The sequence below is a fragment of the Lemur catta genome, chromosome 19 (genome assembly GCF_020740605.2).
Source record: "Lemur catta isolate mLemCat1 chromosome 19, mLemCat1.pri, whole genome shotgun sequence".
NCBI lineage: Eukaryota > Metazoa > Chordata > Mammalia > Primates > Lemuridae > Lemur > Lemur catta.
Window position 1 is genome coordinate 27,393,642 of NC_059146.1, and position 22,521 is coordinate 27,416,162.

The 22,521-nt window shown below is 53.4% G+C and overlaps 1 protein-coding gene across 1 annotated transcript; it reads left to right on the forward strand.

The window, feature by feature from the left end:
- The first annotated feature begins 8,866 nt into the window (after positions 1-8,866).
- KCNN4 (potassium calcium-activated channel subfamily N member 4) lies at positions 8,867-20,852 on the forward strand. Its single transcript, XM_045531530.1, has 9 exons — positions 8,867-9,179; positions 12,120-12,215; positions 13,486-13,913; positions 15,148-15,283; positions 17,505-17,615; positions 17,782-17,900; positions 18,324-18,393; positions 19,645-19,812; positions 20,271-20,852. The coding sequence occupies exons 1-8, from the start codon at positions 9,021-9,023 to the stop codon at positions 19,807-19,809; spliced, it is 1,284 nt and encodes a 427-aa protein (XP_045387486.1). The 5' UTR covers positions 8,867-9,020; the 3' UTR covers positions 19,810-19,812; positions 20,271-20,852.
- Positions 20,853-22,521: the final 1,669 nt, after the last annotated feature.

Consider the following 22,521-nt stretch of genomic DNA (forward strand, 5'->3'; position numbering starts at 1 on the left):
AGGAGGTCACCAGGTGGAGAGCTGGGGAGCAGCATTCCAGGCAGAGGGACCAGCCCACACCAAGTCCTCAGGAAACATTTGTTAACTGGCAGGGAAGCAGCAGGGTGGGGCAGCAACTATTATAGTAAGAGACAGAGGCAGAGCTGCAGGAAGGGACATCCTGCAAACAGTGATAACCTGTCTTTCTGGGCTGACGATGCTGGGGACCCAGTGACAAATCCGACTCAACCCTGCCCTCCTGGTCTGGAAAGAGACAGTCACAAACCTGGAGACTCATATTTGATAAAACATGAGGTATGAGGGACTAGGAGATCTCCGAAGAGGAAGGCCAGGGGAGGGTTCTGCCAGGAATGAATCCCTAAGAAGAAACCTAAGTACAAGTGGGAACTGGCAAAGAAGCAGGAGGAAGGGCATTCCAGATAGGGAGGACAGTATGCACCGAGACCTGGTGTGTGTACAAAGGGTGAGGAAAATGAGGGTGAAGAGGGTGGCAGGGCCCCGGAAGAGCCTCCAACGTCAGGTGGGGACAAAGTTTTCTGAACTTTTTCCTACAGCCAATGGGGAGCTGTGAAAGGATTTAGAGAAGGGAAGAGGCACGGTCAATGCCAGGTGACAGGAAGCTCTCTCTGTGGCCATGCAGGGGACAGACCAGAGGGAATGAGACTAGAGCCAGGAAGACCAGGAAGGAGGCTGGTGAGATGCTCTCTTACTCTTGGTCTCCAGAGTCCAGGGCCACTTAGATTGAAGGGCTGGAGGGAGAAGGAGAGACTGAGAAAACAGCGTGTGAGGGCTATAGGTTGGGAGGAGTTAAAGTTCCTTCTAAGTGAGGATCATAGTTTCCTCCGGAGATTGCGAAGAGGATTCTGATCATAAAGGAGCACACAATAGGGAGATTCTCGCGAAGTGAGGATCATAGTTTCCTCCGGAGATTGCGAAGAGGATTCTGATCATAAAGGAGCACACAATAGGGAGATTCTCGGGAGTGGCAATATTCCCTTGTGGTGTGACTTGTGATTTCCTGGGGGTGCACTATACATTATGTGCCAAAATGTACATCTATATATTATGCACTTTCTACACATATGGTGTATTTCATTAAAAAAAAGTCAACAGAAAAGTCAAGGCTAGTGTCCAGGTCTTTAGACATATAGATTATGCCTTTTTAATCTTTGGTGATAGAGGTTAGAATACTGGTTATTTTCTCTTGGATCAACTGAGACAGCTGCAAGAGAGCCTGTTGTGATGATGGAGATAGCTTGACCGAGGTGGCTGTCACACACGTCTGTACGTAGGTAGAACTGCATCAATTCATACACTTAAGATTTGTGGACTTGCAATGTGTAAGTCATACTTCAACCAAAAGAAAACCATTTTAAAAGCAACATATAATTACATGATATCATGTCTGGGATTTACATTAAAATAACATAGGAAGTGAGGCAGTGGGTGGAGGCATAGATGAAACGCCAATTGACCATGAATCGGTATTTACTTGTTAAATGGATACATGAAGGTTTATTATACTCTCCTGTTCCTGTTCACTTCTATATCTTCTTTTCTTTCTTTCTTTTCTTTTCTTTTCTTTTCTTTTCTTTCTTTCTTTCTTTCTTTCTTTCTTTCTTTTTTTTTTTGAGACAGGGTCTTGCTCTGTCGCCCCAGGTAGAGTACAGTGGTGTCATCATATCGCACGGCAACCACAAACCCCTGGGCTCAAGTGATCATCCTGCCTCAGCCTTCCACCTAGCTGGGACTACAGATGTGCACCATCACACCTGGCTAATTTTTCTAATTTTTGTAGAGACGGGGGTCTCGCTCTTGCTGAGCCTGGTCTCAAACTCCTGACTTCAAGCCTCCCAAAGTGCTAGGATTACAGGTGTGAGCAACCACTCCTGGACTATTTCTATATGTTCAAAGTTCTCCATAATAAATAGACATTATAAAAATATGTATCTGTGTATCCATATATATACATATATATGAATAGGTAGATGGTAGATGACAGATAGCTAGAACGCACACCCATTTAACTCACAGTGAAGCATGCACCCCCTCTCTTGGGAACTCAGATGTCTGTCTTCTCTCAGGGGTACAGATGATCCAATGCCTGGGTCTTACACAACATTGCCCCTTCCCAAGATTCCCGTACACTTAATGGAAGTGGAAGCCCAGGTCAGCACCAAGGACAGATCCACACTGTTGGGTCTCAGAACCACAGACAGCAACTCAACTAATGGGGGACAAAAGACAGGGAAATGGAGAAATGCCATCTTTCTCACCCCCAAGACAGCGGGGAACGGGACAAGAGGATAGAGTCGAAAAGCCCAATTCGCATTATTGAACAAGACCATCCTTTCAACATATATTCATTGAGCACCTATGTACCAGGCACTGCTCTGAACACAGGATGGCAAGATCCCTGGCCTTAAACAATTAGACAAATAAAACAAGGATCATTTTAATACAGTGATAAGTACCATGGTAAAAATAAAGCAATGAAATAAAATATAGAATGATTGAGGGGCATGGGGGAGACCATTTTTGAAGAGGTGGTCAAGGAAGAGATCATATTTGAGCAGGGAACTGAATGAAGTGGGAGAATGACCCAGGAGGGGATTGGAGGTAAAAGCACTAGGGCAGAGGGAACGGAAGATGCCAAGACTCTGAGGCAGAAAAGAGATTGGTATGTTTGAGGATCAGCAAAAGGGCCAATGTGGTGAAGCAAAGTAAATGCAGAGGCTGGAAGAGTTTTGGCGAGACAGGAGCAGACACACAGAGAGAAAGATACATAATAAGAAAGACAGGCTGGGCGTGGTGGCTCACGCCTGTAATCCTAGCATTCTGGGAGGCTGAGGTGGGAAGATTGCCTGAAGTCAGGAGTTTGAGACCAGCCTGAGCAAGAGCAAGAACCCGTCTCTACTAAAAATAGAAAGAAATTAGCTGGACAACTAAAAATATATGGAAAAAATTAGCCGGGCATGGTGGCACATGCCTGTAGTCCCAGCTACTCGGGAGGCTGAGGCAGAAGGATTGCTTGAGCCTAGGAGTTTGAGGTTGCTGTGAGCCAAGCTGACACCATGGCACGGCACTCTAGTCCAGGCAAGAGTGAGACTCTGTCTCAAAAAAAAAAAAAAAAAAAAAGAAAGAAAGAAAGAAAGAAAGAAAGAAAGGCAGAAATGTATGGAACACAGCAGAGATTCACTGCGAAAGACTCAGAGGCAAAAAGAAAGAAGCAAAGTGATGCTAGCTGCAGTTTATAGACTGCAATTTCCATTACCTATGGCATTATTTTATTATCTATGCATATGTACACACATGTTCATATATATACTTTCTATTATAGAAAACTTCAAACACACAGGTGTGAAAAAAAGAGCATAATATCTATTTGTTATTATTGTATAACAAACCACTCCAAAATTTAGTGTCTTTTTTTCTTGTTTTTTGTTTTGTTTTGTTTTTTTGAGATAGGGTCTTGCTCTGTTGCCTGGGCTAGAGTGTACTGGCATCATTATAGCTCACTACAGACTCCTGGGCTCGAGCAATCCTCCTGTCTCAGCCTCCCAAATAGCTGGGTCTACAGGCGTGTGCTACCACACTCAGCATATTTTTCTATTTTTTGTAGAAACAGGGTCTTGTTCTGTTGCCCAGACTGATCTCAAACTCCTGGCCTCAAGCAATCCTCTTGCCTCAGCCTCCCAAAGTGATAGGATTATAGGTATGAGCCACTGTGCCTGGCCAAAGAGTTAGTGGGGTTTTTTGTTTTGTTTTGTTTTGTTTTTGAGACAAAGTCTTGCTCTGTTGCCGAGGCTAGAGTCCTGTCGCGTCAGCCTAGCTCACAGCAACCTCAAACTCCTGGGCTCAAGTGATCCTCCTGCCTCAGCCTCCTGATTAGCTGGGATTACAGGCACAGCCCACCATGACTGGCTAATTTTTCTAGTTTTATTAGAGTCGGGGTCTCGCTGTTGCTGAGACTGGCCTTGAACTCCTGACCTCAAGCAATCCTCCTGCCTCGGCCTCCCAGAGTGCTAGGATTACAGGCCTGAGCCACCGTGCTCAGCCAAGAGTTAGTGTCTTAAAACAAACAAACGAAATATATTATTTCTCATAATTCTGAGGGTTGACTGGGCACTTCTGCTGGTCTCTCCTGAAGCCACTCATGTGGCTTCATTCTGTTAGGGCTGGACTGGAGCTTTTAGCCAGGGTGCCTTGACTCTCCCCTGCATGGCATCTCCATGGGACTAACTTAGGCTTCCTCACAGCATGGTGGTCTTTGAGATCTAAGGGCACAAAAGCAGAAGCTTCTAGTTCTCTTACTGGACCTGGAACCAGCCCCCCATCATTTCTGCTGCAATCTATTAGTCAAAGCAGGTCATGAGCCAGCCAGGTTGAAGAAGGAACATACTCTACCTCTTGGTGGGAGAAGTCACGTGCCAGTATAGAAAACAGAGGAGTCATTGGCAACCAACTTGGGAAAAAATGCACCACAAGTGCTCAACGTCTCCCAAGTCCTGTGCTGAGAGCTGTACATATTCCACCTCACCTAATGCTCAAGCAATCCTGTGACATAGGTGTTGTCATCCTTATTTTATAAATCTCACAGGGCACACAGTTAGGAAGGGCAGCTGGTCTTGAACTCAGGTCCGTCTCTAAACCAAGCTGTGTTATAAAGTCAGTGGCCCCTTCAAGGCTAAAAGGTCTCTAGACTCCCAGATTGTGTGTTATGTACATATGCTCTATGTACATATACAGACACTATATAGTGTGTGTGTGCACGTGTATGTCTCTCTGTGTGTTAACATGAATATACATACATTTTAATTATTGGGGAATACAGAGATACAAAGGGGAGAATAAGAAAAAACACAGAGAACTAAAAATGAGAAAGGGGAAAAGCCTGCACGTGGAGAGCAACACCAGGAGACAAACAGAGAGGCAAAGCCAAGGAGATCCAGGGAGAAAAGCAAAGACTCAGAGGGAAAACAAGAGAGACTGAGATTGGTGGAACCACGAGGTCTCCTTCCTTTAGCCTGGAAGCTCCATGAGGGCAAGGATTTTGTCTGTTTACGTCCCCAATTCTTAGACCAATGGCTGGGTGCTCCATGTATGCTGACAAGAAACCGCTTAGACAGCAGAGTGCCTGCAGTTCCCAAAGTCACCGCGAAGGGGCAGTATCCATATGTCCTGGAGCCTCCAAACGCCAACGTCCCAGAGACAGCGGTTGAGGATTTGCCGCCACAGACCTCTGACTTTTAGGATGTCGTACCCGCGGCTCAGTCCTGCCTTTCGCTGCACAAGCCCCGGGCGATGAGTGACCTTTCCGACTGAGACACCCTCTTCTTCACTCCCCTCCACCACGCTGCCCAGTTAAACAACCCTTTGTCCCTGGCCCCTTCCGGCTGGGCCTCAAGGCACCTGGGTCCTTTCCAGGCCCGGAGATGGAGCTGGGATGAAGGTGGGGCAGCTGGGAAAAGGCCAAAGAAAAGTCCTGAAGACTCTGGAATCAGTTCTTCCAGTGTATGGGACACACAGCTTCCTCCTCCCTCAGCCCCAGGGGCCCAGCCCCCAGCCCCTCCTCCCTGAGACCTGGGGGTCCAGCCCCAGCCCCTCCCCTTGGGTCCCTCCTCTTAGGCACCGAAGTCCTCTGGTTTTCCCTTTCCCCCTCTTTTACAGACACCCCTCTCCCCGTCCACTCCCCTCTCCAGAGTTGAGACCAAGGCTGAGTCACAGGAAGCTCTGGGGCCCTGAGTCACCCCCACGTCCCTCTCAGCCCTTCCCTGGGCTGGAGGCAGCTGGCTGTGGAGTGCGGCTTCCCACCAACTGCTCCCACATCCCTGGACGTCAGTTTGAAGGCTGGTGCCCTTCCCTGTGTGACCACCCACCCAGGCATCTCCCATGCCCAGCCTTTGCTGTCCTTCTCTTTTACTTGTGGTCTGTTTGGGGACGAAATTTCTCTCTCCTCTAACTTCCATGTCTTGATTCTGGCTTCTGTTTTCCCTTCACCTCTGGGTCTCTCCACTCTCCATTTCTTTAATTTTTTAATATATTCTCAGTCTCCCTCTAGCTGAACCACTCAAGGTCTCTTTTGTTATTGTTGTTGATGTTGTTTTTGAGACAGGATTTCGCTCTGTCCCCTGGGCTAGAGTGCAGTGGCATCATCATAGATCCCTGCAGCCTCCAACTCCTGGGCTCAAGCGATCCTCCTGCCTCAGCCTCCCAAAGTGCTGGGATTATAGGGATGGGCCACTGGGGCTGGCCTCAAGGTCTCTCTCCCTCTGTATCAGTCTGCGTGTCAATTTTTCACAAGTGCCTGAACTGGGGCCCAGATACCGTGGAGGGGCTGCAGCTGGAGGTCTCTGTTTCTCTGGCTCTCAGTTTCTGAGTGGCGCCGGGGTGAAACTGGCCACAGCTGTGCCAGTGAACAGCAGAGAGAAACCAAGGTAGAAACCAGCACTGAGAGGCTCGGGGAAAAAGAGAGAGAGAGAGACTGAGGCTCAAAGGGAGATTTGGAGGCAAGGAGAGAGTTAAACAGAGAAACAGAGACAGAGAGAGACACTGATTCAGCAAGAGACAGAGACAGAAACCCAGAGCCCTAGAGACAGAGAGAATGAGGCAGAAAAGAGAGCACAGAGACAGGAGGGCAGAAACCCAGGGGCGATGAACTGGAGAGAAATGGAGGCAGAGGCAGTGGCAGAGAGGGAGAATGAAACAGGAAAACAGAGAGGGACACAGAAGTGGGGACAGAAACCGAGATACATGAGAGACACAGAGATACCAAGAAGGTAAGAGAGGCAGAGACAGAGACAAACGGGCAGAGAGAGATGGAGACACTTAGATGGAGATGGAGAGAGAGACAGAGACAGAGATAAATACAAACCAGGAGGCTTCCACGCAGGAGAGACTGAGAAAGGAGAGCTGGAGGGAAGCGAGAGGGAGGAGAGAGGCGCACCCGGCGGCAGCGTGTTCCCTGGGCGGACACGCGCGGGGCCGGGGTGTGCCTGGGCATGTCTCCAGCCCTCTCCCGCCGTGTCTCACCCGAGAGGGAATCATGTGTGTGCTGTGGGGTGGAGCCCCACACGAGTTGTGTTTTTGTCACCGGGCGTGTCTGTGTGTGTGGTTTGGTGTCTCTGGGTGTGCCCGTGTGGGTTGTGTTGGTGTGTTGCCAGGCATGTCTGTGCATGAGTGTCTCATTTCCCTGCGGCCGGAGGGTCCATGTTCCTGCATGACCTAGGACACGGGGAGAGGAGGGGTTGTGTCTGCGTGCTCCTTAGAGAGTGGTGTCACCAGATCAGTGTGTGACACTATGAGAAGCAATTAGTGTCACCATGTCAGTGTGTCCCTACATGTCGCTGTGGGAGGGTGTCGAGCTGTGTGTCCCAATGTACGAGGTCCAGATCCATGTGTTCCTGTTGTGCTGCTGCATGCTGTCACATTCTACGTTGTGTGTCCCTCTGGGAGTCACTGCACATCTTCTTACATGGCATTTGCTGCTCTGTGTGTCAGTGTGTGTTTCATCTCCTCGGGGGCCTCTTCCTTCCCAGCCAAGAGCACAGCCTGGGTGGCCACTGCTCAGGGTGTGCTGTGTGTGTGTGGCTGTGTGTTATGTTGTGCCCGAGGATGCCCCCTGTGTCGTGTGTGTCGTCACAGCCCTCAGTGTAGGCTGTGTCAGTGGGTCACATCTGGTGTTTCCTGTGAGGTGGTGTTTGTGAAGGGTTGCATGTGTATCAATGTGTGTCGTGTCACTCTGTGTTTGTGTATTACTCCTTTTATGTTGTGTTCGTGTGGCCACACATGTGGGAACATAGCATGTGCTGGGCCATGTGTAGGTGCTGCATGTGGCATTTGGGAGTGGCTTCCGGGTTGGAGGTGATGGCGTATGTTGCATTTGGGCATCGGGGTCTGTGGAGGTCTGATCCCACCCCCCTCCCCTGGAGCATCATCCTGGGTTGTGTCCTGTGTCGCCAAAATATAACAAAATGTCTTACTTTGGGCATGTACTGCTTGGGTTTCTCTGTGTCCTTGTACGTTGCAGGTCTCTGCACGCATCCATTCATACTGTCCTCTGACCATAAATTTGAATTGCATTTGTGCACCAGGGTGCAACGTGTGTTCTGATGATTCAGTGTGTGTTGTGAATCATCCCCACCAGTACAAGTGTTTGAGCTGCCACGCGCCGGGATGTGTGTCACTGTACATTTCTTTAGGTGCTGGGTGATTGGGAGCTGCCATAGGTGTGTCCCTAAATGTTGTGCATCTGCACACATCGGGTATCAGTCCACGGTGTGTGATGTTTGGGAAACTGCAAGGGCATCGTTGGCATAGGTGTGTTGTGTGTGGCACTGAGGTATCACTACGTCAATACATATTGTGTGTTTGTGTAGCTCTTGGTGTATGTTGTGTTTGTGTGGCCACAGATGTGCATCACCCTATGTGTGGTGTTTGGATGTGGCTCATGGTGTCAGAGACTGTTGTGGCAATTTTGAATGTAATATTTGTGCCTGTGTGTGGACAATGTTTGGGTGGCCATGTGCCACAGGATGCTGTCTGCCTTGCTGCGTGTGTGTGTCACACCATGTGTGCAGTGTCTGGGTGTGGCTGTGGGTTTCACAGGTTGCCAGGAGTTGTGAGTCACTCTGTGTAGGTTGTGTTGTGTGCCCTGGTGTGTCAGGCTCAGTCTCCGGCCGTGCAGTGTCCTGTGGTGTCTGGGTGTGGTAAGTGTAGGTGTGTATCACAAGGTGCAGACCGTTGTGTGTCAGTGTCATGGCTGGACGCCTCTACTTTGCTCTGCCCTCCTTAGTCTGGGAAGGAGGGTTGGGGAGCCTCCCCCTACCAAGGGGCCTCCCCGCCCCGCCCCAGCCATCACCACTCCCCAGAGGGCACAGGCTGTGCTGTGCCTCAGAGCAAAAGCCCCAGAGCCAGCAGAGCAGGCTGACGACCTGCAAGTCACAGTGGCTGCCCTTTGCGTGCTGCGAGGTGGGGGACCCTGGGCAGGAAGCTGGCTGAGCCCCAAGACCCTGGGGGCCATGGGCGGGGAGCTGGTGCCTGGCCTGGGGGCCCTGCGGCGCAGAAAGCGCTTACTGGAGCAGGAGAAGTCGCTGGCGGGCTGGGCGCTGGCTCTGGCGGGAATTGGCATCGGACTCATGGTGCTACATGCGGAGATGCTGTGGTTCGGGGGGTGCCCGGTGAGTGCAGCCCTTATGCTGAGGCATGGGAGGCTGGGAACTGGGACCCCGGGGTCTGAGGGAGGAGGGGCTGGGGGCATGGAGCCCTGGGTCTGAGGGAGGAGGGGCTGGGAACCCTGGACTCCTGGGACCTGAAAGAGTTAGAAGCTAGGGGTCCTTTTTTGCAAGAGGAAGGGAATCGGTGTCACAGCATTTCAGTCTTTGAAGGTGTTGCAATTAGACAGCTGGAGGTCTAGGACCCTGGAGGCCAGGGGGTTACTGATAAGACACTGGAGTCTCCCAGGAGCAGGTTAGGGGAGAGGTAGCCCAGGTTTGGTGAAGGGAGGGTGGCAAGAAAAACTAACTTCTCCCAGCGGGCGGTAGCTCCTTGGTCCTTATCTAACCTCTAACGTTTACTCAGTGCCTCAGCTGCAGAGAGCAGAGCCCAGGAGAAACTGGCTGGGAGGGGGATGGGAAATGGGAAACACACCCCTTGCCCGCCACCTCCCTTGTTAAGAAGCTCAATTCCCCCCAGAATCTACACACTGTTTAGTCTGGGAAATAGTGGAGAGGTAGGTTTATAGTAGACGGACTCCCAGGCCCCAGGGGAGGAGGGGGCTGCGAGGGTAGACGCCTGTGTCTGAGAGAAAGTCTTTGGGGAAGAGGGGCTGACTTTGGTAGTGGTGAGTGGAGAGGAAAAGGAAAGGTGGGGCTGGGACAGGTCTCAGCAGGCACCGGTCACATTCCAGCCCCGGTCAGGGCAGTGATGGGGGCAGACGGAAGACAAGGGTTGAAATCAGTGGCTTGAGGGGAGGACAGAATTGCTCAACAGGAAAGGAGGGCTGGAGATCTGTCTGGGGCAAGGGTTGCAGAAGTGGGCTGGTTGCGGGAGGGCACTGATTTGAAGACTGAGTAGAGAGGCTTCCCGGGGGCCTGAAGCTCAGACTTGGATTTGGGGGTGGGGGAGGTGGGCAGCTCTGAAGTGCCCAGGAGCCACATGGAGGGTCAGGGCAGGCAGTTTCCTCTGGCCAGGCAGCCGAGGCCAGGGCAGCAGGCACCAAGGGGGTGGGGCTGCAGAAGCCCATGCCAACAGGAAGCATGGCCGGAGCCTGCCCGCCGCTCCCACACTCCACCACCGCGCCCAGCAGGGGAGGTGGGGACATGGTGGACCTGGCAGATGGGAAGGGACAAGGGGGTCCTTCCTACCCCACCTCCTCCCTCCCCCTTCTCATCTCTTGTTTCTCCCTGCCCTCCACCACCTGCCAGGCCACTGCCTCCATCTTTGGGCCCTTGGGGAAGCTGCTACAGGTCTCGGAACCTCAGTTTCCCCATTTGTAAACTGGGGATGAGGGTTGCAATACATGACCCTCAGCTCCTCTTTGATGACTGTCATGCTAACCTCCCTGTCCCCTCCCCACCTCCATCTCAGTCTAATGAACTCCTTTTGCAAAAACCCAGACACCTGCTCCCCAGGGGGAGAGGCTGGAGGAGGCAGGTGCCAAAGGCCGGAGTACAGGGAACAAGATGGAGATATCTGCACGGGGTGGGATGTGGGGAGGGATGGGGGGAGAGGCACAGAGAGACAGAGGCCCAGGCATAGAGAAAGACAGAAGGGGAGGCTCCCAAGCTGCCAAGAGACCCGCTAGTGAGAGGTTCGCACAGAGAGACAGAACGTGCAACAGAAACAGAGACCCGCAAAACACAGATAGAGACAGAAACAACCATCCCCTGAGACAGGGAAATTCAGAGAGCAGCGTAGGCACCCAAGTGTGGACAGGTCAGGGATTTGGAGGAAGAGGAATTGGAAAAGTAGAGAGGGCCACCAGAGAAGCGAATTCAGCGTGGGGAGACGGCAAGTGTCCAGTGGGGTGGGGGTTGAGACAGACTGAAGAAGGAGACAGGGAACCAGGGAGCCATAGAAGGATAAAGGAGGTGGGGGAGGGCTGGAGACAACAGCACCATTGTTCTTGGAGGGGGTGGGGGAGTAGGCCCCCGGGGCAGGAAACTGGCCCTCCCCTGCTCAAAGGCGGGGTGCTGGCCCAGCCAGGGGAGCTGGCAGCCGTCTTAGGAGAAACAGGTGCAGGGCTCAGCATGGGAGCCCAGGTGGCCCCATCCCCCAGACAACACCCCCCAGGCAGGGGTCAACTTCCATTAGGAAATCCAGCAGTCTTGGGTCCCTTCTAAATTCCTCCCTCCAGAATTCTAGATTCCTCCAAGGTAGCGCCACACAAAGAGAGGAAAAAAATACTTCTCAGTGGTTTCTAGAGGCCCTGTGCTTCCGGCCAGATCTGGGCTTAGAGCCAGAAGCAAGGGCAGGGGTGGGGGCTGGGGGGGGGCGAAGGAGACACGGGGTGGGGGGCAGGAATGAGGGGGCCTCGCAGAGCTGGGGCTGGGGTCTCAAGGATTCAGCCCCCTGGATGAGAGCAGGAAAGGGTGTGATTCAGTCCTTGGGGACTGAATGATCGTTTCTAGGCTCTTCTGGAATGGGGGGCACAAGTGAAGTGGGTTTCTAGGGCAGGGCCAGCTGGGTGGGAAGGGAAGGGGAGGGGGCACTCTTCAGAGGCCAGATGTCTTTTTCTAGACACCTCTGTCTCCCTCCCTCTCTCTCCCCCCACCTCACATACACACACAACCAAGGAACTATGTTTGATGGGGAACGGGACAGGGGAATAGGAGGAATATGAGTTTCAAGGTCCCCCTTCAGGGGTACGGGCCCAGGGAGGGGATCGGAGGAGAGTGGACACGGGCATCTGGACAGCTCTGTCTCGTTGGGAACATCCCTGGGGACCAGATGTTGTTTTTGAGACTTTCCTAGAACTGAGGCATCGGGAGGGGCTGGTTTGGGGGGAAAGGAGGCTAGGAAATTGGGAATTGAGAAGAGACAGTGGTTTTGGAGGGAAGTAGAGGGGACTGTCTGGGTGAAGCCCCTGGATTCACCCCCTTTTCTATCCCTCCCAACAGTGGGCGTTCTACATGCTCCTGGTTAAATGGATGATCAGCATTTCCACCCTCCTGCTCCTGTGCCTTATTGTGGCCTTTCACGCCAAAGAGGTCCAGGTAGGGCAGGCCCCTCCCCTAAGCCCTGCTCCCCCAACCGCCACCACGCCCTGCCGGCTCACACTTTCCACCCTCTTCCTCCTCCTGATCTGAGTAATGAGGTTCCTCCACCCCAAGATGCTGCATCCACACCCTCACCCACCTGGATGGGATGAACGACAGACAGAGAGACAGATACTGCTAGAGCAGCCCCCACCGGCCACCTGCAGCCCCCCAGTCCCCCTTGCACCCTCACAGTTGCTGGGAGTCCCCGCCCTTCCAGCTCCCCAGCAGCGCTGCTCTGTCCCAGGGCCCTGTCCACTCTGCCCCCAGGTGGCCCCACTCCAGATCTCTGTGCTCCATTGTGGGGTCCCCACCTATTCCAGTCCCCAAGCAACCTGAAGTCCCAGTGAGTGCCCATTCCTAAGCACCCCATCTTGTGTGAACACCCCAACCCCCAGACACAGGAACTCTTCCCATCTATACTCCCCATTGGGTCTCACCCAGATACATCTCATCCCCCGTCTCCCCAGATCCTGTTGCCCCATTCTCCTTCCCTCATCCCCTTACCCCTCCTCCCATACCTTTGCATATAAAGTGGGGGTTACTGGCCATGCGTGGCAACCCCCCATGCAGTGCCTGGCACCTAAGAGGCGCTCAGTAAAAAGTACACATTATCATTATCCTTATCATAGAGCAGTTAATTGGCCTGGGTTTATAGCCCAATATACCCTTGTCCACCTGGGAAACCCGAGCCTCTGTTTCCACATCTATAAAATGGGTATGATAATAATATCACTCTCACTGTGTTGTGAGCATTCACTGAGTCACGACACGTAGAGGGGATAGAGCAGTGCCCGTCATATTCAACGTGCCCAATAAATGTTGGGTGTTTTTATTGTCGATGCTATTACTATTACAGTTACTCTGAGTGTCCCAGAAACAGGAGAGAGCTCCGGGGGTGTGGAATGTAAGTTCCAGGGAGGCAGGATTTCTGTCTGCTTTGTTCAGTCTGCATCCTCAGCAGATAGAACAATGTTATGCCGGGCATACAGGAGGCGCTCAATTGGTGTTCATGAGCTGGAAGTTCCGGAAGTGGGCTGAAACGGGGGGAAGAGAATGTAGAGAGATGTCTTCCTCATGTCCCCGCCCTCCCCAGCCCCGCACCGCGGCGCTATCTCCCTTCCCTGCAGGCGGAATGGGCACACCCCCCTTATCTCGGGGCGCGGGTGGGCGGGGCCGTTGCCTGACCTGCGCCTGACCCCGTCCCTCCTTGGCTCCTTCCCGGCAGCTGTTCATGACCGACAACGGGCTCCGGGACTGGCGCGTGGCGCTGACCGGGCGGCAGGTGGCGCAGATCGTGCTGGAGCTGGCGGTGTGCGGGCTGCACCCGGCACCTGTGCGGGGCCTGCCGTGCACGCAGGGTTCCCGGGCGCCGCTGGTGACAGCGCAGCCCTGGCCCACCTTCCTGGGCCAGGGGGAGGCGCTGCTGTCGCTGGCCATGCTGCTGCGCCTCTACCTGGTGCCCCGCGCGGTGCTCCTGCGCAGCGGCGTCCTGCTCAACGCATCCTACCGCAGCATCGGCGCTCTCAACCAGGTCCGCTTTCGCCACTGGTTCGTGGCCAAGCTCTACATGAACACGCACCCGGGCCGCCTGCTGCTCTGCCTCACGCTTGGCCTCTGGGTCACCACGGCCTGGGTGCTGTCCGTGGCCGAGAGGTGAGGGTGCTGCGGGCCGGCGGGGATATAGTGGTACCTGGAGCACCTGGAGCCCCAGACAGCCAAGGCTGCCCTGTACGGTGGTGCAGGTTGGGGGCCCCTGGGGCCAAGCAGTGGAGAAAACTCACACTTTGCGTCCCTTTCCTTTCCTGGGTGAGATTTGCCCACACCCTTGACCACCGAGGTTGGAGGAGCCAACAGGCCAGCCCCAGCGCAGACACACGCAGACCCTAGGAAGCCCTTCCCTCTGGCTCACAGTCCTCGGTGTCTGGGGCCCTCGTGAATGAAGCTTTTCCTGCTACTCCTGATGCAAGGGGCCTGTGGACAAAGTTACACAAATCTGGATTTTTTAATCCCTTTCATGGCTGGACCTAAATGTCCCCTTCTATGAAGCGAGGGGAAAGGAGGCAGAGTCCCACCAAGCCTTTGTAGAGTCATTTTCTGGCCCTGATAGGGCCACTTCTAGGCCATATAGCATCTTTGTGGAAGTTAGAAAAAGGCACCCCCGGCTGGGCGTGGTGGCTCATGCCTGTAATCCTAGCACTCTGGGAGGCCGAGGCAGATGGATCGTTTGAGCTCAGGAGTTCGAGACCAGCCTGAGCAAGAGCGAGACCCCATCTCTACTAAAAATAGAAAGAAATTATATGGACAACTAAAAATATATACAGGAAAAAATTAGCTGGGCATGGTGGCACATGCCTGTAGTCCCAGCTACTCGGGAGGCTGAGGCAGGAGGATTGCTTGAGCCCAGGAGTTTGAGGTTGCTGTGAGCTAGGCTGATGCCACGGCACTCTAGCCTGGGCAACAGAGTGAGACTCTGTCTCAAAAAAAAAAAAAAGAAAAGAAAAAGAAAGAAAAAGAAAAAGGCACTCCTTCCTCTGTGTGGATGGAGGCCCCTGCCAGGGTCTGACAAGCGACCTTCAGGCTGGGTTTCAGCCCCTCTCAACCCCCAACCACATGCTCTGTGCGCAGCAGCCCCAGTAACCCTGCTGAAACCATCCAGGCTTTGGAATTGGCCAGATCCAGGTTCAAATCCCACAGCCCAGAGTGGCTGAGCAATTTGCCCAGGTCACACAGCAGAGAGAGGGTCAGGCAGGCTCTCCAGAGCTCACAACTTAGTGGCTCTTTGTCCAGGTGCTTGTTGGGACTACGGGTATATATTAGGGAGGGGAGGGGAGTAAATGTTGTGGAAACCCAGGGTGGGGTTTCAGAACTAACCTACCCTTCCCCATAGGGAGGCTATTAATGCCACCGGACACCTTTCAGACACACTGTGGCTGATCCCCATCACGTTCCTGACCATCGGCTATGGGGACGTGGTGCCAGGCACCATGTGGGGCAAGATCGTCTGCCTCTGCACTGGAGTCATGGTGAGTACAGCCCCTCAGGGACCCTACCCCTATTCCAAACTGGTCATCCTCTGGGCCCCAGGAAACCATGGAGCCAACATAGGCTCTCAGGGACAGCCCCTGAGAAACCTGGGTGTCTGGGACCCCCACAACCCCATTCCCTCTTCAGGAGCCAGATATGCAGCCCCATTTCCTTTTAGGATCAAAGAGTCCAGCCCCTATGTCCTTGTTCTCTCCAGAACCTAGGATCCTAGCCCTTATCCTCCTTGGGGACCCAGGCCCCTGACTTCCCAGCCCCATATTCTCCCAGAACCCAGGAATCTATCACTCAGCCCTATCAAAGCCGAGGCATCCTTCCCCCACCCTCTCAATTGTCCAGGACTCAGGCACCTGGTTTTCCAGCTTTAGGTTCCTCCAGAACCCAGGAGTCCAGTCTCCCAGCCTCTGTCAAGGTTATAGAGTCTAGTCATCAAGTGCATGCTTGTGGGGCCAGGCTACCTGGGTCCAAAGCCTGCTTCTGCCACTCCCTAGCTGGGGAGCTTAGGCAAGCCACATCTCTCTGGGCCTCACTTTGTTCATCTGTAAAATGGGGATGCCAGTACTGAGAGGATTAAATGAGTTCAACCATGCAAAGGACTTCAAACAGTGCCCAGCACATAGGAAGTGCTCAGCAAACAGGGCTGGGATCACTGTTGTCACTGGTCCCAGGCATCCAGCCACCGCCCCCTACCCCCGCAGCTTCTATACCCTCAAGGACAAAGCAGAGGCTCCACAGCCCCAGACTCAAGCCCCCTCCCCAGAGCCAGCCTCCTCCTAAATCCAGACAGCCGCCTCCTTCCCTCCATAGACCCAGCCATCCAGTTCCTCCTACCCTACCCCGAGTCCCCTCCAAGGCCCAGTACCCAGAAGATCTTCACACACACACCCCCACAAGATCTGGTTCCCCTCGCCCTCAGGGACCAAAGCCACCAGCCCCTAGCCCTGATGTCTCAGAAAGGACATGTTGATACATCAAGTCCTGGGTCCACAGGTGATGGATGAGGTGAAATCCCCCACCCCCCAACAGCGGTGAGTTTTTGGAACAAGGGAAGAGGGGCAGAGGCTCAGGCAGGGACTCTCAGGGCTTGACAAAAGGAGAGGCTGAGACCTAGAGAGATAAGGAAGGCAATGCACCCGGAGCTCACAGCCCCCTCCCAGCAGAGAGGCTCTGTGGCACCGTGGGATAAGTACAGCTCACATTCACTGAGCACATGCCCTGTGCCAGGCCCTGCTCTACACACTTCCCAGGTGTTAACTCGCAGGATCCACAGAGTAGCACTGTGAGGCCATGCCCATTTCACAGATGAGACGCTGAGATACTGAGAGACTAAATAACTTGCTTAGAACTGGGCTTGGAACCCAAGCCATCCTTGGGGCCAATGTTCCTGACTAGTAAATTGTTCTGAGTGACTGAGAGCTGAAACATAGTGGGGGAAGCTGCAGAGCATTCATTCTAACTAGAGGACAAGTGAGCAGGTACCACAGAGCAGCTGGGATTTGGCAGGGCCTTGAAGATCAGGAGCACCGGGAGAAGGAAAGGAGAAGGATGAGCGTTCGGAGGAAGGCACTCAGCCGGGGGAGGCAGAATGCAGCCAGGGCTGGGAGTTGTCTGGAAGGGAGGCATAGATCTTGAGAGGCCTTGAGAGCCAGGCTGAGTTCAGTGCAGTGGGAGCCCAGTGGGAGATCAGAGTGAGGGGGCAGCGTCATAACAGGGTGTTAGGTCTCCCTGGGGTCACAACAGGGTGAGTAGGAGGCTGGAGATGGTCCAGGAGGGAGAGGACAGGGCCAGAGCTGGGCAGGGCTGTGAAGGTGGGAGGAGGGGGAGGAGCACCCTCCATGACCTGATGGCCGACTAGGTGTGAGCAGTGAGGAGGAAGGGTCCCTGCAGGAGCCAGAGGTCTGCCCCTCACCCAGAACCAGCTGCCTTCTCCCTCCTCCAATCGTATCTTTAATGAAAGAGGCCATTCTGATGGTGTGAATACTACACTTACAATTTAGACTTAGACAAACGTGATTTCAGCTCCACCACTCTGAGCTGTGGGACCTCGGTCCTTCTCTCCGAGGCTGTTTGCTTGTCTGTCAACTGGGGATGGTTGTACTTGCCTTTTGTGGCTGTTAGGAGGGCTCAAGGAGGGAGTTGGTGGCACAGGACTGGTCCCCAGAGCCCCACAGCCTCCAGCCATGGTGCCTACTATGCCCACAGGGCGTCTGCTGCACAGCCCTGCTGGTGGCCGTGGTGGCCCGGAAGCTGGAGTTCAACAAGGCAGAGAAGCACGTGCACAACTTCATGATGGACATACAGTATGCCAAAGAGGTGAGGATGGGCACACGGCACCCAGAGCACGCCACCTTCCTCAGGAGTCTGGAGTCCAGGTCCCTAACCCGTTCCTCCCCCAAGACCTAGGAGTCCGGGCCCTCAGCACCCTCTTCCCAGAGCCCCAGGGATCTGTCTCCACTGACACTGTGCCACCCACTCCCAGATGAAGGAGTCAGCTGCCCGAGTGCTGCAAGAAGCCTGGATGTTCTACAAACACACGCGTAGGAAGGACTCTGGAGCTGCCCGCAGGCACCAGCGCAGGCTGCTGGCCGCCATCAATGCGTGAGGGCCGCTGTGTGTGTGTGTGTGTGTGTGTGTGTGTGTGCATCCACGTGCACATGTGTCTGCGTCACCTCTCTGCATGGCTTGTGTGCATGTCTGTGTCCATGCTTGTCCAGTCAGAACACCCACATGTAATCTCACTGAACAGCTGTCCCCCTGGCTCTGACCACAACTCTTTGTGTCTGTGCTGGTTTACCTATGCATGTCTCAGACTGTCTGTGGGCCTGGGTACCCGGGTCTCCACTGCGGATGGGGATTCATGGGTGCAGTCGACCCCTTCCACTCCTTCAGCTCTCAGGCAACTTTTCTCCTTTGTTCTCTGTCTACATTGGTCTCTCCTCTCCTCATCCCACCCTCAAGCTAGGGCCACATCTAGGGACCAGGCTTGTAGGAGACCTGACCTCCCCCCACTTCTTCCCACAGGTTCCGCCAGGTGCGGCTGAAACATCGAAAGCTCCGGGAACAAGTGAACTCTATGGTGGACATCTCCAAGGTACTGGGATCCCGTGGGAGGAGGTCTGGAAGAACAGGGAGTTTGGGGCCACCAGTAGGGAAATCTGGCCCTAGAACAAGGAACCTTGGCAGGGGCCTGGCACACAGAGGTACTCGGTAAATGTTTATGGTTGAATGGATGTAGGAATGAATGATGCAATACAGAGCTGCTTACACTTAAGTAAGGTGTGGATCCCTTATAAACTTAAAAAAAATGAAATTGTACAAAGAACTTCAGTGTTTGGTTTCATTATCTTTATTGTCAAGTTACATACGGACGGATATAAAATTCCTTCCAACTACGACTAATAATACAATACAATAAAACCAAAGCAAATTTACAAACCAAGCTCAAACATAGATGGCAAAACCAATAAAATTCAAATTAACAACACGGACTAGGAGACAGGTGACATTGTTTCAGTAAAACTCAATCTCTGCTGCTACTATGAAGAGGGTGTGCCTAGGGCCATAGGGGCATCCACACTGGGCAAGCCTGCCTGGCCCAGGCATGATTCAGCTCACCTGCCCCCTTCTACTGCTGAGACCCCTTGATTCCACCAGTGCTCAGGGACAGTGACATCATAACACCCCCTTGGCCTGGCTCACAGTGCCTTCTGCTTAGCCAGTGGCCTTTGCTTTTTCTCATTAGCCCACAACAGTTCAAACAGTGGCCTTTGGCACTGATGCCATGATAAACACAGTCACAGATGCAGGTCCCAAAACCACATGGCAGGTCACAGTCGTGGCCCAGATCTGCAGGAATAAGAAGGTCATCGTTTCTGAAGGTCATCAAGCCAAAAACACAGAATTCAAGAATCGCCATAGAAAGCTCACGAGCCCTCAAGGGTCAAGCTATGAATCCTAGTTTGAGAATGGAGTGAAGGGCTATGCAGATTTTGAGGTCAGGCATCATCAATTCCACAAGTATTTAATGATCCCTTGCTATGTCCCAGGGGCTGCCTTGGGCACATCATTTAACTGTTCCATGCCTCTTTCCTCAGCTGTCAGTAGACAACAGGATTTGCATTCCCCACAGCTTTTAGGGAGATTTTAAACCATACAGGAAAAGCACCTGGCCAAGTAGCTGGGATTTGGCAGGTGGTCAATAAGTGGTAACAGTTATTATCGAGGATAATCCTCAGGGAGCCACGGGACTTAGTCAATGTCATTTCCACTACCTTACCCTATGGAGCAGGGAGGGAGGTCCACCCTAGTCCCCTGACACCTCCGACCCTCTCCTCCTGCCTAGATGCACATGATCCTGTGTGACTTGCAGCTGGGTCTGAGCAGCTCACACCGGGCCCTGGAGAAGCGAATTGACACACTGGCGGGGAAACTGGATACCCTCGCTGAGCTGCTTAACACTGCCCTGAGCCCGCAGCAGCTTCCAGAACCCAGCCAGGATGCCACGTAGCTGGTGAGGGGGCTGGGACTTGGGCAGAAAGGCATCCTGGAAGAAGAGTGTCTGTGGCCAGCACGCTGTGTGGCTAAGAGGGCGGGGGACGGCCTGGAGACAAGGCCACTCTTTCTCCTCGGCTCTGGCTCTGTCTGGAGAAAAGGACGCTGAGTTCAGAGCTGGATTGGCAGTGAAGGAGACATTTCTTCTCCACTTCACTGCCCTCAATACCCTTCCCCCTCTGTCTGTCTGTCTGTCTGTCTGTCTGTCTGTCTCTCTCTGCCTCTGCCTGTCTCTGGTCCTGTTCTCTGGCTCTGTCTATCCCATGCCTCTGTCCAAATGCCCATCCACACCCTGGTCTCTTGGTGCCCAGATACCCCTACCCTCTTCTTGCTACCTTTGCCCCCTGGTTCCTGTCTGCCTCTGCCTTGGTGTGTCCCCACTCTCACTCTCTTCTTCCTGGTCTGTCTGTCCATCAGTCTCTCTGTCTCTCCGGGACCCATGGAGGAGGAATCAGGCTACTTTCCCTAGGACTGAGGCAAAGGACACCCTCCTTGCCACTTCTGACCCAGCCCCGAGAATAAAGCACCTCAAGTGCAAGGATGGAAGGGGGACCCACCTTGGGACAGGATGACTCGCTGATGGCTGCTGGAAGGGACACTGGCTACAGGGGGAAGCCCTGGCCCACCTGAGGCCCCAGATGGGAGCACGGTCACCACCGCCCCACATACCTTCATCAAAGACATGCTCCCTATGCTGCCATGGATGACCTCTGGCTTTCAGTTAGAAGTGGAGGTGCCTGGGGGCTGGACTCCTGGGTCCCAGGGGAGGAGGGAACTAGAGGCCCAGAGTCCAGGATTCTGGGAAGCTTCAGTTACCACTGGACGAGCTAAAGGAACCAGGTATGAGGCTGGGGCCAGGCGGGAGGTGGCGTCCCCTGGCAGGGCAGCAAGGAGACACCAATTTCCCAAAGCTGCAGGGACTATCTGGTGGGGAGGAGGGGGGGGTGCAACTCACCAGTCTCTGCTCTTATACTTTGTAATAAATGTTAAACAAAGCCAGAAGTTGCTGTTTCCTTATAAACACATCTACTCTTCAAACTGGCAGATCACCCAGTGGCAGGCCACTGCCCCGTCTGAACCTCAGTTCCCCTATCTATAAACAGCGGCCTTCCCAAAGTGCCCTTCCAACTCTATAGGCTGGGCAGTCCTCAACTCCCAGATCTGAGGCTAAGAGCAAGAGCTTTGAATTTAGACAGATCGCGGTCCAAATCCTGGTTCTGCCACCTTCTCACTGTGTGACCTTGGACAAGTGGCTTCACCCCTCTGAACTTTTTACCTCACATGTGAACAGGGACAGCCTTTCCTTAGAACTGCTGTGAAGATTAAAACAAGGAGTGGCATAGAGGGTTGGGTATTTAGTAAGAACCAAATACATGACAGAATCACTTTCATTATTGTTAATGATTTTCATACACAGTGCGTGGCTGCCCTTTTTCTTCCTTTTTTCTTTTTTTGGCTGCTTTTCCCCTTCTATTCATGCCTTACCACAACCTAGATGGTAACTTACTCATCAAGAGACGAATAGAAGCCCCAAACCATCTCACATAGCCATTATACATCTGGTCAAGAGGAGTCTGCTAGGACTCAGGGGAAAGGAGAGGGGCTGGCACTTACAGAGGCCCTACTGTGTGTCGGGCTCTGTGCTCCCTGCTTTTCATAAGTCACCATAGCCACCCCATGCCCCTCCCTGCCCCATTGTACACATATGGAAACTGAGGTTTCAAGAGGAGCCAGGGCTGGCTCAAGGCCCCCAGCCAGAAAGCCAGGAACCCAGCTGCAGAGCCCCACTCACACCCAGCCCGGCCCACTGCTGAGCCCTCCCTCCCTGCTCTTCCTGGGGTGAGTCAAAGGCAGAGCGGCCTTGGGCCTTGAACCCAGATCTGACTCCCCACAGTGGCTTCATTCCAGCTTGAGGGGCTGATTCATTTTTGCTTCCCTTGCTTTGAGGGGAAGCCCAGGCTGCCAGTCATCCTCCTCTGCTGAGCTATCTTTGGATTTCCCTAAAAATCCACAGCCAGCCTCACCCCTCAACCCCGAGAGCTAAATCAGGGCCTCCACCACCCACTGCCACACACTGCGCTTCCTCTGGATGCCAGAGGAGTAAAGTCGGGGGCAAGAAAAGACTGGACGAGACCTCCAAAGACCTCCCACTGCAAGAAGCCCTCCTAGCAGTACTGCCAGATCCCCTGCCAAACCCATTCCTCTGGGACCACTCCTTGCTCCACTCCCCTTCAGCTGGCAAACTCCTTCCTTCTCTTTCATTAGGCTTTGGCTTAGATGCCCCCTCCTCCAGGAAGTCCTCTCTGACACTCCCACAGCCCCATAAACCTGCCCCTACCACAATAATAATATTGGGTCAAGAACCATGCTAAGCCCTTTATACAAGTGATCTCACAAAAGGAGGCAAAGTGAGCACTGCTGGTCCCATTTTACAGATGAAGAAACTATCGAAACCATAGCAAAGAGGTGGGAGAGCGAGGCTATGACCCAGGCAACCGAGCCCCAGAGCCCTAGCACTTAGCCAGCTGGCCCATTCAGACACTCAGAGATCATCACACTGTATTTTCATTTTTGTTCACTATCATGTCTTCAACACCAAGGGCCTGGCACATGCGGGGCCTCAGTGAAGGTCACTGAATGAACACACTGAATGCCTGGGGTGGCCCAA

Excerpts from the sequence above, each read along its gene's own strand:
- KCNN4 (XM_045531530.1), top strand. The coding sequence starts at position 9,021 with ATGGGCGGGGAGCTGGTGCCTGGCCTGGGGGCCCTGCGGCGCAGAAAG. Across the intron at positions 12,216-13,485 it reads TTCACGCCAAAGAGGTCCAG|CTGTTCATGACCGACAACGG; the intron begins GTAGGGCAGGCC and ends CCTTCCCGGCAG. Across the intron at positions 17,901-18,323 it reads CTGCTGGCCGCCATCAATGC|GTTCCGCCAGGTGCGGCTGA; the intron begins GTGAGGGCCGCT and ends TTCTTCCCACAG.